Source organism: Ambystoma mexicanum, chromosome 2p, assembly GCF_040938575.1.
Source record: "Ambystoma mexicanum isolate Mex_15411 chromosome 2p, UKY_AmexF1_1, whole genome shotgun sequence".
NCBI lineage: Eukaryota > Metazoa > Chordata > Amphibia > Caudata > Ambystomatidae > Ambystoma > Ambystoma mexicanum.
Genome location: NC_090923.1, coordinates 237,676,043 through 237,690,824, shown reverse-complemented (window position 1 = coordinate 237,690,824; position 14,782 = coordinate 237,676,043). Strand labels below are relative to the sequence as shown.

Genomic DNA, 14,782 nt, shown 5'->3' with positions numbered 1-14,782 from the left:
ATTAGCTCAGTTTCACAGCTATCAGTAATTCACCACAGTTCTGCCTTCCATCAAGTCCCATCCACATGCGATCAGCCTTGAATTGTGCGATATATTGTTGCCACTTCAATCTTCCCTTAACACACACTTGTCTCATGTCGCTTGCCAACTCACCGGCTGTGTGCGTTTCTTTATTGTCTTTGCAGTTTTTCACGAGTCAAGGTTGTGGGTACTGCTGGCACCCTTGAAACACAATACAATCTTCTTGTCTGCTATTTGGCCTTCTCCACGTGTTTTCGCAGCCTTTTGGAGAAAGCGACCTTGTGTAGAGAACTCCTGGTGTTCTCTACCCTTTGCCCTCGTCCCTCGGTTCAATGCTCTGCTCCAGTAGGGTCGCCTTCGCCCCAAAATTTCTTCTCTTGCTAGCGTTCCACTTTGCTCAGAGAGTGTATATCTATGTTCTGCCTTTTCGTGTGAGGAGAGCTAATTGGAATCAGATGTATGCACTTAAAGTAAAGTGTCTGACTTTGCTTGACTCGATTAGTGGGACATGTCCGTTGAGATGTGTAAGGGCTAGCCTCTTTACTGTCAGTAACCGTCTTCCTCTGCCCAGTGTTTGTGTAGAAAGGGGGGCAAGGGGGTTGAAGAATAATATAAAATAGGATGGGTCAGGTGTACGGGAAAGGGAACTGCATCTTACCATCGGTCGCCTCACCGCCACTCCTCGAAGCCCCCCCCCGGTGATCCTCCCACACTGTTCCACCCTCAGGGTCTGGATCCAAAGGCGATGGCCGTGCCCTGGCCACGTGAGAGAGTGAGGGGGGAGAGAGAGAGTTTGATTCCCAGGGACTAGTAGGTGTGACACCCTTTGGTTTCTCACAAGAGGTACAAGTAATTCTGTGATGAATAAAAATTCACTGGTCCCAAAACACTTCACAGCCAGGCCAACCTTTTAGCTCCCTCTATACAAGTATTTGCACTTTTTAATTACGGAACTACAACATTGAAAAAAGTTCAATACTATTTTGGCAACCTTTTGTATTTCTTTTGTATGCAGTTTGGGTTACACAGTGCCTAATTAAATGGTATCATTCAATATTGGCTTGAAGATAATTGGCCTCCACGCTTGGTTTCAACATACTAATAATTAGCTGAATGGATATATCGGGATAGCCAATCCCAGCACCACCAGACTTGCTGTGGTATATATTGGGAAAGAACTTCTTTTTACAACTTCCCCTCCATAGATTTCTATGGAACCCCATTCTTTTTGCTTTGTTTTTCATCTTGACCTGTCTTTTTGAAGAGGTGTAACGCCTTAAACTTTACTTCCCTTGATTTTTGCTTATATATTATGGGGAAAATCACTAAGTCTTCAGATTGTCAGTACTGAGACAATGTGGTTCTCTTTTGAATTCTTGTATTGTTACATTACACACAGCACCATTCAGTGCAGTGCAATGGGAATAGGTTTAGTTTACTTTTATATGTGCATAAAGACAAGTTGGTGGAAGCAGTTACATTTTTACCGTTTATCTTTATTTTTGCTGTGCACATTGTAAGGGTTTCGAAGAAGGAAGCCGACACACAAGTGGCATAGTTTTGGTTATAGACTTATTTCTGTGTGAAAAAGGTCCTTACTATACCGAACTTCTAAGAGCGGTTTCCCTGCCTCAAAACGAATACTAAAAAGGTCAGTCATGTCTTTCAATGTAAATTCCACTGTTCTGTGTCAAAATCTAGTTCCATCCCTCAAACTATACAACTAAAAGGTATACAAACAAAAAGTTCCTTCTTTAAAGAGAATGGCTCCCTTCTTCTCCTTCCTGGGCAATAAGAGTTTTCTCTCAAAACCAAATTACCAGGGGGAACGACCGCCTTCCCCTACCGTCTTCAGCTAAAGTCATAGTGCAGAACCAAGAGTAAGCCTCCCTTATCTTTGTATAACTCAGCAAAGTTCAACAGAAGACCAGAGGGAATGACTGCCTTACCCTGGTATGGTAATGTCGATTCGTAAAGTACCTATATACAAGGTAAGTGTTTGAAAGCGCTCAAGGAGGGTGGGAACATGGAGGAAAATCAGTCATTCAGAGCCCTTGAAATTCTGAACGATAACAGTTGGCACAGGCAGTCAGTGCAAATGATGCAATTAACAGTTGAGACAACAGCAAATCGGTCTGACGACGATTCTGCATTTTTTCCAAGTGCAATTAGGAGTGAAGACAAGGGGGAACAGACAGACTATCTTCAGGCAAGGGGCATTTGGATCGAGCAAGTGCACAGACGGTTACAGGGGAGGGAGAGGTGGAGGTGAGGGACAAGTCCTGTGGCAGGAGGGGTCCAAGTGCACCCAGTCGGTGGAGACTGGGGTAAGTGTAGAGAGCCACTCTCTTGGGTCATTGCTCAAGTGCAGTGATGATGAAGCAAGTGCAGGGCCTGGAGGCAAGTGCGAGAGGACTGGTGGGGGGGGGGGGTGCCAGGGACCTATGAGACTGAGGTACACCAGACAGCCATTCAGCAAGCTGTACAGAAAATGGAGGGAGACAGGGAAAGGTTACCAGGGTAGAGGGAGAGAGAAGGAAGAGGAAAAGAGAAGTCTTGAGGGGCGATCAGAGGGATCAAGAGGGAAGCTCCTACTGAGAATAAAGATCTCCCTCCAAATCCCTGCTTTGAGAACCAGCTCACTCACAGAAAGCTTGGGAGGGACAGTATTTAGGTAGCCAATGTTGTAGATAGGTAGGTCCCAGGCCCCAGAATGCCCTGTGGACAATACAGACGGTCTTTAACTTGATCTGTGCAGCCAGTGGAGGGATTTCAGCGCCGGAGAGATGCAATCCCTGGGCTTGAGGCCAAGGAAAAGTCTTGCGGTTCTGTTCTGGATGTGTTGCAGAGGGCGCAGAGCAGAAGCAGGGAGGTTGAGGAAGAGGCTGTTGCAGTAGTCCAGCATAGATTGAGAAGCGAGGGGAAGTGGAGGGGGGCCAAGGGAGGCTCCAGTGTTGGTGTATGCTGTGGTGCAGAAGAGAGGGCATAGCAAAGGTCCTGGGTGGGTGTGACAGAAGAAGAGGCTGCTCCCGGATTGACCAGTTCCTTACAGACAAAGTTTGTCCGTGTAGTTTGATGCCACGGAGATGCTGTCTTCTAGACGCCTTGTCCTTCGGACAGTGGGCTCCACAGTGTTCTTGCGGTTCTCCCAAAGATCCGAGTCTTTGTGGGACCTGTTGGTCCACCTGGTTAAGGTTACACCACTGCTCTTCTTTCCAGGTTGGCAGAGGTTTCTGCTTCTGCCGGGTCTCCGGTTGACTTTCGCAGCATCTTACCGCCGTATGCTGCTCCGCCCGCTTCTGTCAGGATTCGAATCTCATGGGTTCCCCCACTCCTCGAAGAGAACCTCGAGTCAGTCCTCAGTTTTCTTTATATAGGTCTGGTCTCGTGCCTCTGTCCATTGCAAACACCCTGCAGTGTATGATCCGGGGCATGCTTCATGATGTCGGTGAGCCACCTTGTGGCAGTACTTGAAGATGTAACCGTCCTAGTCCTTCGCACCTATCTCCCGAGGGCTGTGAAAACCTGGTTGCCAAAGTCAAATGTGATGCTAATGGGTCTCTCACCATTGTGGTTATCTATCGGCCACCCTCTACTACTGCTCTCTTCGAGGAACAATTCACCAATCTACTTACCAGCTTGACTAGGGCATTTTTCTTTCTTTCAGCTCTACACTATTGTTTTTTCCCCAGAATCTACTTGCCCCGACCCATAGAGACAGACACACAATAGATTGTAGTCCTTACCCATCAACTAGCTACCAATAATATAAACATTGAGAGCTGCCCGTGGTCCGATCAATTTTTAGTGCACACTTATAATGTCCACTTATCCCTCGATCCTGGAATCTCACCCTAAACATTCTGTTATTACCAGAAATCTAAAAAAGGTCACCCCCCTGCCAGTTTAGCCTCATCTTCTGGCCAAATGATCCCCAGTTGATACCCTTTCTTGCGCTGACAGTCTCCCCATCCATATCACCAATACTATTAATGACATCACAGATGTGTTAGCTCCTAAAAAAATCTATAAACATGTGACGAATAAAGTCAACAAGAGTGACTGGTTTGGGGATTCTATTACTGCCCTGCGCCGAGCCAAGCGAAGCGAAAAGCTGAGCGCATGGAGAAAAGAAAATCCCTCCCCCTCCTTATTAGATCTTTACAAAAACTCAGTCAAAACTTTGTCAGCAGTCTTTGCTGCTAATTCTCAAAGTTACAACAGGATGGCCTCAGCCCACGTGAGTTATTTGCCATCCTCAAAGAGTTTGAGGGGAACATACTTAAGGCAACAACTGTATCCAAGGCTGCAGCCTGGTGCCAATCTATTCATGATGAATGTAATAGTAATATTTTAGTTCATCAGCAATCTTTCAGTCCAGCAATTGAATTCCAGGGAAGGGAGCACTGGTCTCTCATACTCTGCTCAGCCTATCATTTCCCATACTTCCACTAATCCCCATGTGGTTTTCCAGTTTCAGCCTTATACAGAGGCTCAGATTTATAAAATAGTGGCTGGTGGTATGAAAGGTACATCATGTTTAGGAGATGGCTGTCCCTCGTCCATCTTTAAAGCTTGCATTGATACCCTCGCTCCTTGGGTAACCACATTAGTCAATTTGTCCTTTGCCGAATCTATTGTTCCCTTGATCCTAAAGGAGTCATGTATCACAACGTATCCAAACATTATCGACCAATTACAAATGTGCCTTTTCTCTTAAATATTCTGGACCGTGTTGCATATACACAACTCCAAGAATGTATTGAAATTAACAGCATCCTGAACCAACAACAATCAGGTTTCACGTACATGCATGGGACAGAAACGGCACTGATCGAACTTGAATCTAATATTGCTAATATCAGAGAACGGTAAACCTGCTCTTCTCGTGCTGCTGGATCTTTCTGCAGACTTTCACCTGGTTGATCACTCTTTGTTGGTCACCAGGTTAAGCTAACAGGCGCACTGCTCCAATATGGCTGCTAAATGGATTCTTTCTTTCCTCGACATGCCAGAATTGCAGTACAGAATGTCAGTTCAGTACCCACTCCTCACACCTGCGGTGTTCCGCAGGAGTAGTTTATCTCCCCCTATATTATTCAATGTTTACATCATGTCACTGCTTACCCTACGGGATGGCCTTGGTGTTCAGTTGGCGTTTTAGGCAGATGAGACACAAATCATTATTAAGTTAACCGGTTGTTATGCAGACTCCCGAAACTATTAATTGCATTTATAAAGCCATCCAGGATTGAAAGATTACGAACTCACTTGCACTCAATCCTGAAAAGACTGAACTCCTGATTTTAGCATCAGGACAAATATTTAAAAATGTGCTTCCGGAGTATAAGAGTTTTACTATAGCCAGCAATCAAATTCAAGTATCCAGAAAGGTGAAAACACGGGGTGTGGTATTGCATGCAGAACGTTATATGAAACCCCATGTTGCCACAGTCCGGGATTCTTGTGGCTATGTCTCAAAACTACTGAACGATATTCGTCCATATATTAGCCATTGTCCTAATCAATTTTTGGCTTGATTATCGCAATAGCTTGTTGGTGGGGACATCGAAGGCGAATCTTCAGGCCCTACAAGTTGCACAGAATGGAGCTGTTGGAGCAGTCCATGGGTTATCTCGAAGGGAACACGTCACAAATGCCAGACGTAGACTACATTGGCTACCTGTTAAACAACGGGTCATGCTTAAGTTACTTTTCTTGACTTATAAATGTGTTCACAATTAAGCTCCTCAATACCTAATGAACCGTCTTACAACTCTCCCAGTAGGTCGTAATCTACGGTCTTATGACCCCTTAAAGCTCACTCAGCCAAGCAATAACCTCAAAACCTTCGCCGCCTCTACCTTTGATGTTCAGGCTCCCTTATCCTGGAATAAACTCCTGTTAGAACTCAGGCACTCCAAGTCCTGCTTTGAGTTCAAGAAAAGTCTCAAAACCCATTTGTTCAATTTAGATCCAAATTAGGTCCTTAGACAACAGTTCTCATCAGCTTAGACCAGGGTCTTCTGCACCGCACCCTGCAATTCTTTCTGTACGTCTTGTTTTATCTTTTGTGTGCTTTGAGGCCCATGGGCGAGTAGCGCTGCATAAAAACTATAAATACTTGGCTGGTTTCATCACTATGACAATAGCACATAGGTTTTGCTCTCTAAGGAAGGATTAGAAGTGGAGTGTAGGACTAGAGAATGCATGTGGGTGATGGGATTGTCAGGGCTGCACCCCATGTGGATGTTCTTGTCCCCAGAGGAGACCTCCCCATGAGGTCCTCCCGCATTAAACAACCTTGGGGGGGGGGGGGGGTCTATTGGGTAGCAGTCTCACTTCCCTTGCTGCACAAGAAGTGGCTCGCCCTGGGGTAGAAGTGACGACACCTTGTGAATTGTCACATTTGCTATTAAATGTGGCTAGTGCCCTAAAATCACTGTGCCACGAGACTTCGCTCTTCTGCCGGATCTCAGAAGAACAATGTCAGTGCTTCGACCCTTGGACTAGTGAGACCTACTAGGCTCAGCCCCTGCTTGACATTGCATGCCCCCAGAGCCTTTCAGAAGTGTCCCTGAACTGCTGGTGTACTGACTAGCTCCCTCTTGGGCAGCCACGCTGCAGCCGTTCAGGGTTAAGCCTCAAATGTGATGGTCGCCGTCTTTTGCCATGGGCCACCGTCTCCCGAAATGTCAGCTTCCTATCAAAGGAGGCTGTGCTGGATCTGCTTCTGGGATATCGCCTATAGGATCGCCTATCGTCGCCTTCAAGTGGCGACTGTTAAGATGGATTTCTAAAACTCAAAACAGTGGGAGGTTTTATGTCACCACGCTAGGTATGGTGAACCGGGAGCTCTCAGAGTTGAGCCAAAACCCAATCAAGGTAGTGTGGGAGAGCAGTCAAGGTTTAGTCTCATGAGTGATTGAGGATGCCCTGGTCCCAATGAGCACACAAGACAACACACAATTCTGCTTAGACAATATGCATAAAAATAGTTATTAGGCCTTTCAAAACACACTAAGAAATTAAACTAATGTGGAATTATTGCACAAAAACCAAATAAAACAAACATAGGCATTGACCAGTAGGTTCACAATACATCAATCCATAACTAACCAGGTGAAACAGATAAGTACTCCTATGCAGGTAAAATGATTAGAAGCAGTCACAAGCACAATTTATTTTACTTAACAGGTACAGCCCTAAGATGTCTGGGGCCTAGTACCCAAAAGTTAAAGGTTCAAAAACATGTTTCTACAGGGAAGGTATTTTCTCAAAAGATGCAAGGCTTGCGCCCAGGGGTAGGAGACTTGCCCAAGGTTCGTACAAAGGTAAGTAAAGAGGGAGTACGAAGACAAAAGGCCTTCAACCCAATGTTATCCTTTGGAGGACAGGGGAGACCGCAATAGGATTGCGTACTTACCCACCCTGACTCAGATTTTCCGAGGTCACAGGAAGGATCGTCTGAGGGTCACTGGGGACACGTTCTTCCATTCCTTCTCCGGGTGTCAGACATCCAGGGTTTTCAGGTTCAAGAGTTTCTACCAGTTGGGTGAAATTTCAAGATGCAAGCCCAGATGAGGATGATGAAAACAGACTTAGCAACGCAGACCTTTTCCGGCACTTCACGGGATGGAGGAAGTAGAGTTCCAGCGACAGTCAGCCTTTGCAGGGAACGGAAGGCATCCTTCGAGTCACGGTCAAAGAAACAGCTCTAGGACAGGTTCCCTTGATAGGAAGCCAAAAGCCTCGGACAAGGCGTCTTATGGCACAAGCTGGTAACCACCAAAGTTCAGGCTTGAACACGGAATGCTGGCGATTCTGGCGACATAGCTCAGAATAAAACAAGTATTCACAAAGTTATTCTCAAGTATGTAAGTACTTTCAATACAATCCCCCAATGCAAAGTCAGTTAACCCTTTACTGGAAGGAAGGCAAAACACATCAGCAGAAGGGAGAAGTCTCATTCAGGGAGCCTAGGCCAGCCAATGTTAAGTTAGCAAAAGTCAAGGTGAACTGAAGCACTTCTTGTAGTTAAGTAGAAAGTCTTTTCCAGGGTCTAAACATTCTTTGTAGAATAGATGCAATAATCAAAGTAAGGCCACAAGCTGATTAGGCTTGTGAAGTAAAGAAGTTGGCAGCAACTCTACACATGCAACCAAGCAAGTCTCCAACGAGGACAAGTGGCCACCCAACAAGAGGTACGCTCTTAGACTTCACAGTACCTTTTGGTTGAAGAAAAAGTGCAGCAGATGACTTCTGTTCCTGTGCAGCTCTCACTGTTCCTGGGCCTCAGTCGTGGGGACAAGAGGGAGGACTTCTGGGGACTCCTGTACTGCAATGGGGCGGTCACTGCTCGCAACCGGCAAACTTCAAACAAGTAGCTGTTTGGTGTTTCAGCTCCTCGCGTCTACCGCAAATAGTAACACTGCGGTTCCTGGCTGTCGAGATGGGCCTTACTTGCTTCTGGGGGTCCCGCACTCTGTTGAGGGGGCTCAGGCTCGGTCAGTCCTGCTTCCAGGGATTCCGGAGGATCTTCCTGGAGCTCTTGGCCAGCTTAAAAGCAATGCACACAAACTGGTGTTCCTCTCACTGGCTTTCCGGTTCCAGCAGCGACTGCAGTGGATACTCGACGAGCGTTGAGGATGTCCAGGTGGCGTACTTTGGAGTTGATTGGTCCCACCAACTCAAAGGGAGAAGTCATCCTTGCAGGAGCTTCTCAGTTGATGCGAATTTAGAGTTTCAGCACAGCAGCAGGGTTTCACCGAGCAAACCACAGTCCAGCAGGTGTCCTCTTCAAGTTCTTCTCCGGTTTCCTTCGTCCAGTGGTTGACTCTGCCTTCCAACGCAAAAAGCCTATCCTTTTATGCAGCTTGCTCCCATTCATTCCAGCCTAGCTATCAGTTACCCAGCAGGGTGGCTGTCCTTGCCGGACACGGCCAATCACCTAACAGTGCATTCCTGTCTCCTAGGAGACCAAGCACAGGGAGTTTCGGGCACCTCCCTCGCTTCCTGCCCCCGCCAGACACCCTGGAGCCAGAGGTGGGTTTCACTTGTGAAGCCTGCAAAAGACAAAAAGAACAAAGGGACCAAACCTGGTTTGGTGCGCCGAGTAAATCTAAAGAAGGACCTTTCCACAAAGAAATGTCGAAAAAAAGACCAGGGCCATCTGAACAAAAATGGCACCCATGGGTGCTTTACCATGGCTGCGAACGCAGCCCGCAGTAAAATCCCATAATGGTAGTAAAAACGTAACTCATTGCCACCAGCCATTCAGTGAGGAAAGGGTTGCATAAAAATGTTACATGAGAAGCTAGACAAAGGGGATACTAAGTAACCACTCCAAAGATAGTGTGTGCTGGGTCTAGAGAGTTACACATTTAAGTAAAGTCAATTTCAGTTTACTGCGCTGGGAAACAGTACTTTATCCCAGAGAAGGTATATAAACCTTTGGGAAATCTGAAAGACTTCCATGTGTCACTGCACTGAAGGTGCTGAGTGACAATGCAAAAGATGATTCCTATGGAGTTTGTCAGACTCCACAACCAAAGAAAACAGAGTACACAATCACATTAAAACACATGAGAGAGTGGGAAAATGTGTCTGTCTCTCTTCCTCCAGGTTAAAGAAAATAAGTCCTCAAAATCCAGCAAAGTTGCTGGGGGTCTCTAAGGTAGAGGGAATTTAGCACATTTCTGAGAATTCTCCCTAACATCAGGTATCGCTGGTCCCTCCCCAGCAGGAACACCAAGTCTTTTGTTTGTCTTTGGGGATTGATCTCCACTCCCCGTTGCCTCTTCTTCATCTCAGTATGGTTGGCGGCCAACCAACAAGCACCCTTTAGCAGAGTTTTCACTCTCTCTCTTCTCAGTACTATTAAAAGGTATATGTGTGAATGGGTCAGCATCACAGTAAAAAATAGACTTGAGGGACTGATACCTTAGAAGGGAGAGAAGGTGTATGGATGTCCGCTAAGAGATTATGAGCAAGTTCCGTAAAGGAAAGGGAGTTCTTATACCCTGGGGGGGGGGAGGGTGAAGTCTCCCCCTATGATGTCTTCCTGTTTATTACCACCACTAGGGGGAATATTAGGTAGCATCCTCACCTCCCTAGCTTGTTAGAGAGAATTATTGGTTTCTGTGCCAATTCCCTTTGCCCCGAGAGACCCCCAGCACTTTTTGCTGCACTCTGGACTTTATTCATTTCATTTTATGCTTTATGTCACCCAGCATCCTCTGAATTGTCACTGGGAGTCCTTTGGACTCCTCTAAATGTTTAAATGCATTTTTGTTTTTAGAACTACAGTCCCCAAAAATAAGATTAATCTTACCTACCTTTTCTTTTGTGTGTCCAGCCCACGTCACCCTATGTGGGGTGCTGGGGGTTACATATTGCAACTCCTTCTCCCACTCCTGATGTAACTTTGTTACAACTAACTTAAATGGCTGGTGGCAGTAGTTATTTTACAACCTGTTGTGCAGGTTACTAGCAGGCTGATTTCTCAGCTGCAGTACAGCACCCATGGGTGACCCTTTTCTCAAAATGGCACCTGTCTTTGCCATTTTCCAATTGTCAGTTGCTTCTGAGCTTTTCTTCTATCCTTTAGAGTAGGCTTGAGTCCTTGGGAGAGTTTTGCCTTTGGCGGGCTTCTGCCCTGAAGCCCGCCCAGGCTCCAGCGTGTCTGGGAAGGCAGGCAGTGTGGGAGGAGCCCGAAACCTCACTATCCTTTGTAGGTATGCCTGGCGGAAACCAGTCCTAATTGGGTGGGTGGCTATCCTTGAGGACAGTCAACCCCCAGGTGATTGACAGATCTGAGAGTGGGAATGACGGAACCAGCATAAAAAGGTGAGGAATTTGGAACCACAGGGAAAGTCGACCACTGGAACCAGCTTGTTGCACATATAAAAGTTACCAACAATCCAAAGTGTAAAAGACTAGGGTGATACCAAAGTATCTACACTACTCTAAGATGATGTGTGCACTGTAAAAAAGTTTGCAAAAAGGTCAAAAAGAAAAGGGAAATAGTTTTCCCAGTGCTGATAGTCTGAAGGACTGATCAATTTCCCATTGACAAAATCAGCAAAAGGCCAGGGTAGTGAAGCTGAAGGCTTTGCTTCCCTGTAGAAAGTAAGGACATTTAAAAAAATAAAAGCAACAAGTTTGGGGGTCCATAAAATATGGACAAAAAGTTACCTAAAGAGAAATCTTTCTGCTAATTTAAGGGCCTGCCCTATATTTTTTCAAAAGGCAAGGTATATGTTTCTAGGTTTTAACGCATTATGTTCACTTGACTATATATAGTTTCATTGCTTTACTTGATTGAGCAGCTTTTACTGTGCGTCTGTGTAAAGTGTAGATAACCTCACCAGGAGAACACTTATTGTGAACCTGTGTATGTAAGTGTATCGTGTGAAATAGACTGAGTTTTACCTGCCCATTGTATTAAAGCCTAATAAATTAGTATATGTACGTGTGGTTAACTGCACTTGCACTATACCCCAAAGCTCCTGAAGTCTGCCTCGCTGCTTATCTCGAGTTACCCAGATTGAGTTTTGATAGACTAAATGTCGATAACCATGTTCACCGACTAGGTTGGCCTTTCAGAACCCTCCTACAGAGCTGGATCTGAAAATCCATCTCAACTTCTTCCACTTCAAACCCACAAAAATAATGTATGTGCATGAAGGGCAGGGGTATATGCATCTCTGCTCTTGGGACCCTAGCAACTTATCTAAAACCCGAAGGCAGGAGGGTCAATCTTCACACACTGGAAAAAGAGGGACAATAGAATACTAGTATGCATCCCATCGGGGTCACACACTAAGACAACAGAATATTATATCCTTGAAGTCATAGAACTACATACTTTGTTCATGATGTCAAGCTCACAGCGAAGCCTCTGAATGGCACTTCCAATTTTCAGCAGCTGGATACGAAGCGTGTCATCAATAGGTAAGCAGGCAGCCACCCTGTAAGAGAAATCTTCCAAAAAGAAGAAACCAGAAGTAAGACCAGTGACCAACAATGGAGAATAACAGAGGGTAGACATAGCTACTTAACCTTATGAAGGAAGACAACGAGCGCTATGACATTTTCAGAACAGTTTAAATCTAAAGAAATGCAATCTCATATGGTACAAGGCATAAGATCCAAGCAATGCCCTCTACTTGTCACAGGCATATGAGACAAGGTATTCTCTCTATCTACAGGCTTAAGTAGCAAGGCATCCATCTTGACCACAGACTAGTATCAAGATGCATAGGCTTGGGGTGGTTCACATTCAATGGATGCATAAGCAGTAGTGGGAGTGGAAAAGGGTGCCGTGAGAAATGGGAGGCTGGGAGGGGTGGGGAAAGGAGGGGAGAAGGGAGGGCAGAGGGGACCAGGAAACCAACACCCTCCAAGTGTCTCGTTCTCACAAAAGATCAGCAAAGAAACCAAAGTTAAAGGGATGTTAAGGCTGCAGAGTAAACAGACCCTGCCACAAATATGCCAGTTACGAATCCTAAAGCATCATGACACAGCCATGGCTATACACTGCTTGTTACACCATGTGTTCATGGATATAGAAAGTTACCCATTGAAAAGTATCTTTACAGCAAATTTGGGATTTATTTTCTGTTGACCCTCAAATAAAGGGGAGCGTAACCAGTCTGGAGACTTCTGTTTGTTCCTAGATGTTTGCTCCCGATTCCTGTAGGAACTGTGGGTACATATATATATATGCTGCCATCAGTAGTGGCATGTGGTGCATCGCCAACACTACTTGGTCATGAAAGTTCTAGCGCCTACATAAACAATAACGGATGAACTGGAGGGGGAGGTTTGTTTTGCACTGCAACCAGTAAAGCCCTTTGACTAAAGCTTATTGTAATGTTTTTCTTAATGACGTCTTCTAACATACACTATTCACAAGAACAGCCCAATGGGCACCAAGACAAACACCATATTGTACCCACACTGCCAAAAGCAGGGCCTTCAGCCATGCCACAGGCACCACCTAGATTAAAATGTGGCCACAGTGCTCGCCTCTGGTTATGCCAAGTGGTCACTTCACTTCAGACTTGGATTTCAAATATTACCCAGCCACTGCCTAACCCACTGACGATTCACGGGATTTCGTCAGGTGAGCCCACTACACAACAATCTCCCTAGCGGTGGCAGTCAGCTGGACCTCACAGGGGGAGACTCCTCTTTTGGCGACAGGGGCTCCAGTTCCACCCAGAAACACCCTATAACCTCTCCTGGGGAGGTCACATGAAAGTATCAAAACCTTCCCTTCAAACCAGTCACTATTTGCTACTGCGATGTTATCAGTAATCAACCTTCATCAACCACTCATACTAAAGAGGAAGATGAAGAGGGACAAAAAAAACATGAACAATAATCAGTAGTTGGCAGCCAACCACACAGACAAAGAAGATGGGGCAAAGCATGATGAATGCACCAATGAAAGAGACAAAGGACTGCGAGCCTAATCTAGGCAGGGTCCAACACTTCCTCATAAAAAACCAGGATTGACCAATGGAAGGCGATCTCATACCCGGAGTCCAAGAGATTTGAATCCAAGCTGAGGAAGCAGTCGGCGAATGCAAAGCTGCCTGTTGTGAAGTGAGTGGTGCAGACCGAGAAGAGAGGCGGACAGGAAACAGACGATCCAACCAAATATTCGAGGAAGGCCTGAAGGCGGTGGCGTGACCCAGACAGGCTGGACCGAGTGGTATGTGAACAATGATGAGAGAGTACCAGGAATGGTGCAGCGTATCCGAAGGAAGAAGAGGAAGTTGTTAGGGAGAATGCTCAGAAATGTGTTAATTCCCTTCTACCCTAGAGACCCCCAGCTCTTTTGTTGGACTTTAGGACTTTTTAATTTCTAACCTGTAGAGAGTGAGCCCTTTTCCTCACCCTCATGTATTTTTATTGTGATTTGGACTCCGTTTCTTTTGACTTTGGAGTCTGACAAACTCCATAGGCATCATCTTTTACACTGTGGCACACAGCACCTTCAGTGCAGTGACACAAGTCCCTCAGATTTCCCAAAGATCTAAATACATTCTCTTGGATAAACTACTGTTTCCAAGAGCAGTAAAGTGAAATTTACTTTACTTACATTTGTAACTTTCTAGACCCAGCAAACACTATCTTACAATAGGGTGCTGGAAGGGTTACATAGTATCCCCTTTGTCTAGTTTCTCATGTAACATTTTGCATTACCCTTTCTACAATTAATGGCTGGTGGCAGCGGTTTACTTTTTACTACCATTGTGTGTTTTTACCGCGGGCTGCGTTCGCAGCTGCAGTAAAGCACCCATGGGTGCCCATTTTGGCAAAATGGCCCGGTCATCTTTTTTTTGCCATTTCTTGTTGGAAAGGTCCTTCTTGACATTTACTATTCGCGCCAAACCAGGTTTGGTCCCTTTGTTCATTTTGTCTTTGGCAGGATTCACGAATGAAGCCTGCCTCTGGCTCCAGTATGTCTGGCAGGAGCAGGACGTGTGGGAGGTGCCTGAAACTCCCTGTGCTTAATCCCCTTGGTTACAGGAATGAACCCAAAGGTGATTGGCTGGCTGTCCGGCAAGGACACCCTAATGTGCGATTGACATCTAGGCTGGAATGAATGGAAGAAGCCTGCATAAAAGGAGAGGCTTTTTGGCTTGGAAGACAGTTGACCAATGGACGAAGGAATCCGAAGAAGAACTCGGAAGAGATGCCTGCTGCAACTCTTGGACCATTAGTTTGCCTGGTGAAGCCCTGCTGC

At 45.8% G+C, this 14,782-nt stretch overlaps 1 protein-coding gene across 3 annotated transcripts in view; it reads right to left on the bottom strand.

Annotated features, from left to right (window-relative positions):
* The window catches only part of CRBN (cereblon), a 270,640-nt gene that overhangs the window by 46,695 nt on the left and 209,163 nt on the right, over positions 1-14,782 (bottom strand). For all 3 annotated transcript variants that reach the window (XM_069643518.1, XM_069643516.1, XM_069643519.1), the window contains one exon: positions 11,891-12,006. In XM_069643518.1, the coding sequence (XP_069499619.1) occupies positions 11,891-12,006 (116 nt within the window). The remainder of the gene's footprint in view (positions 1-11,890; positions 12,007-14,782) is intronic.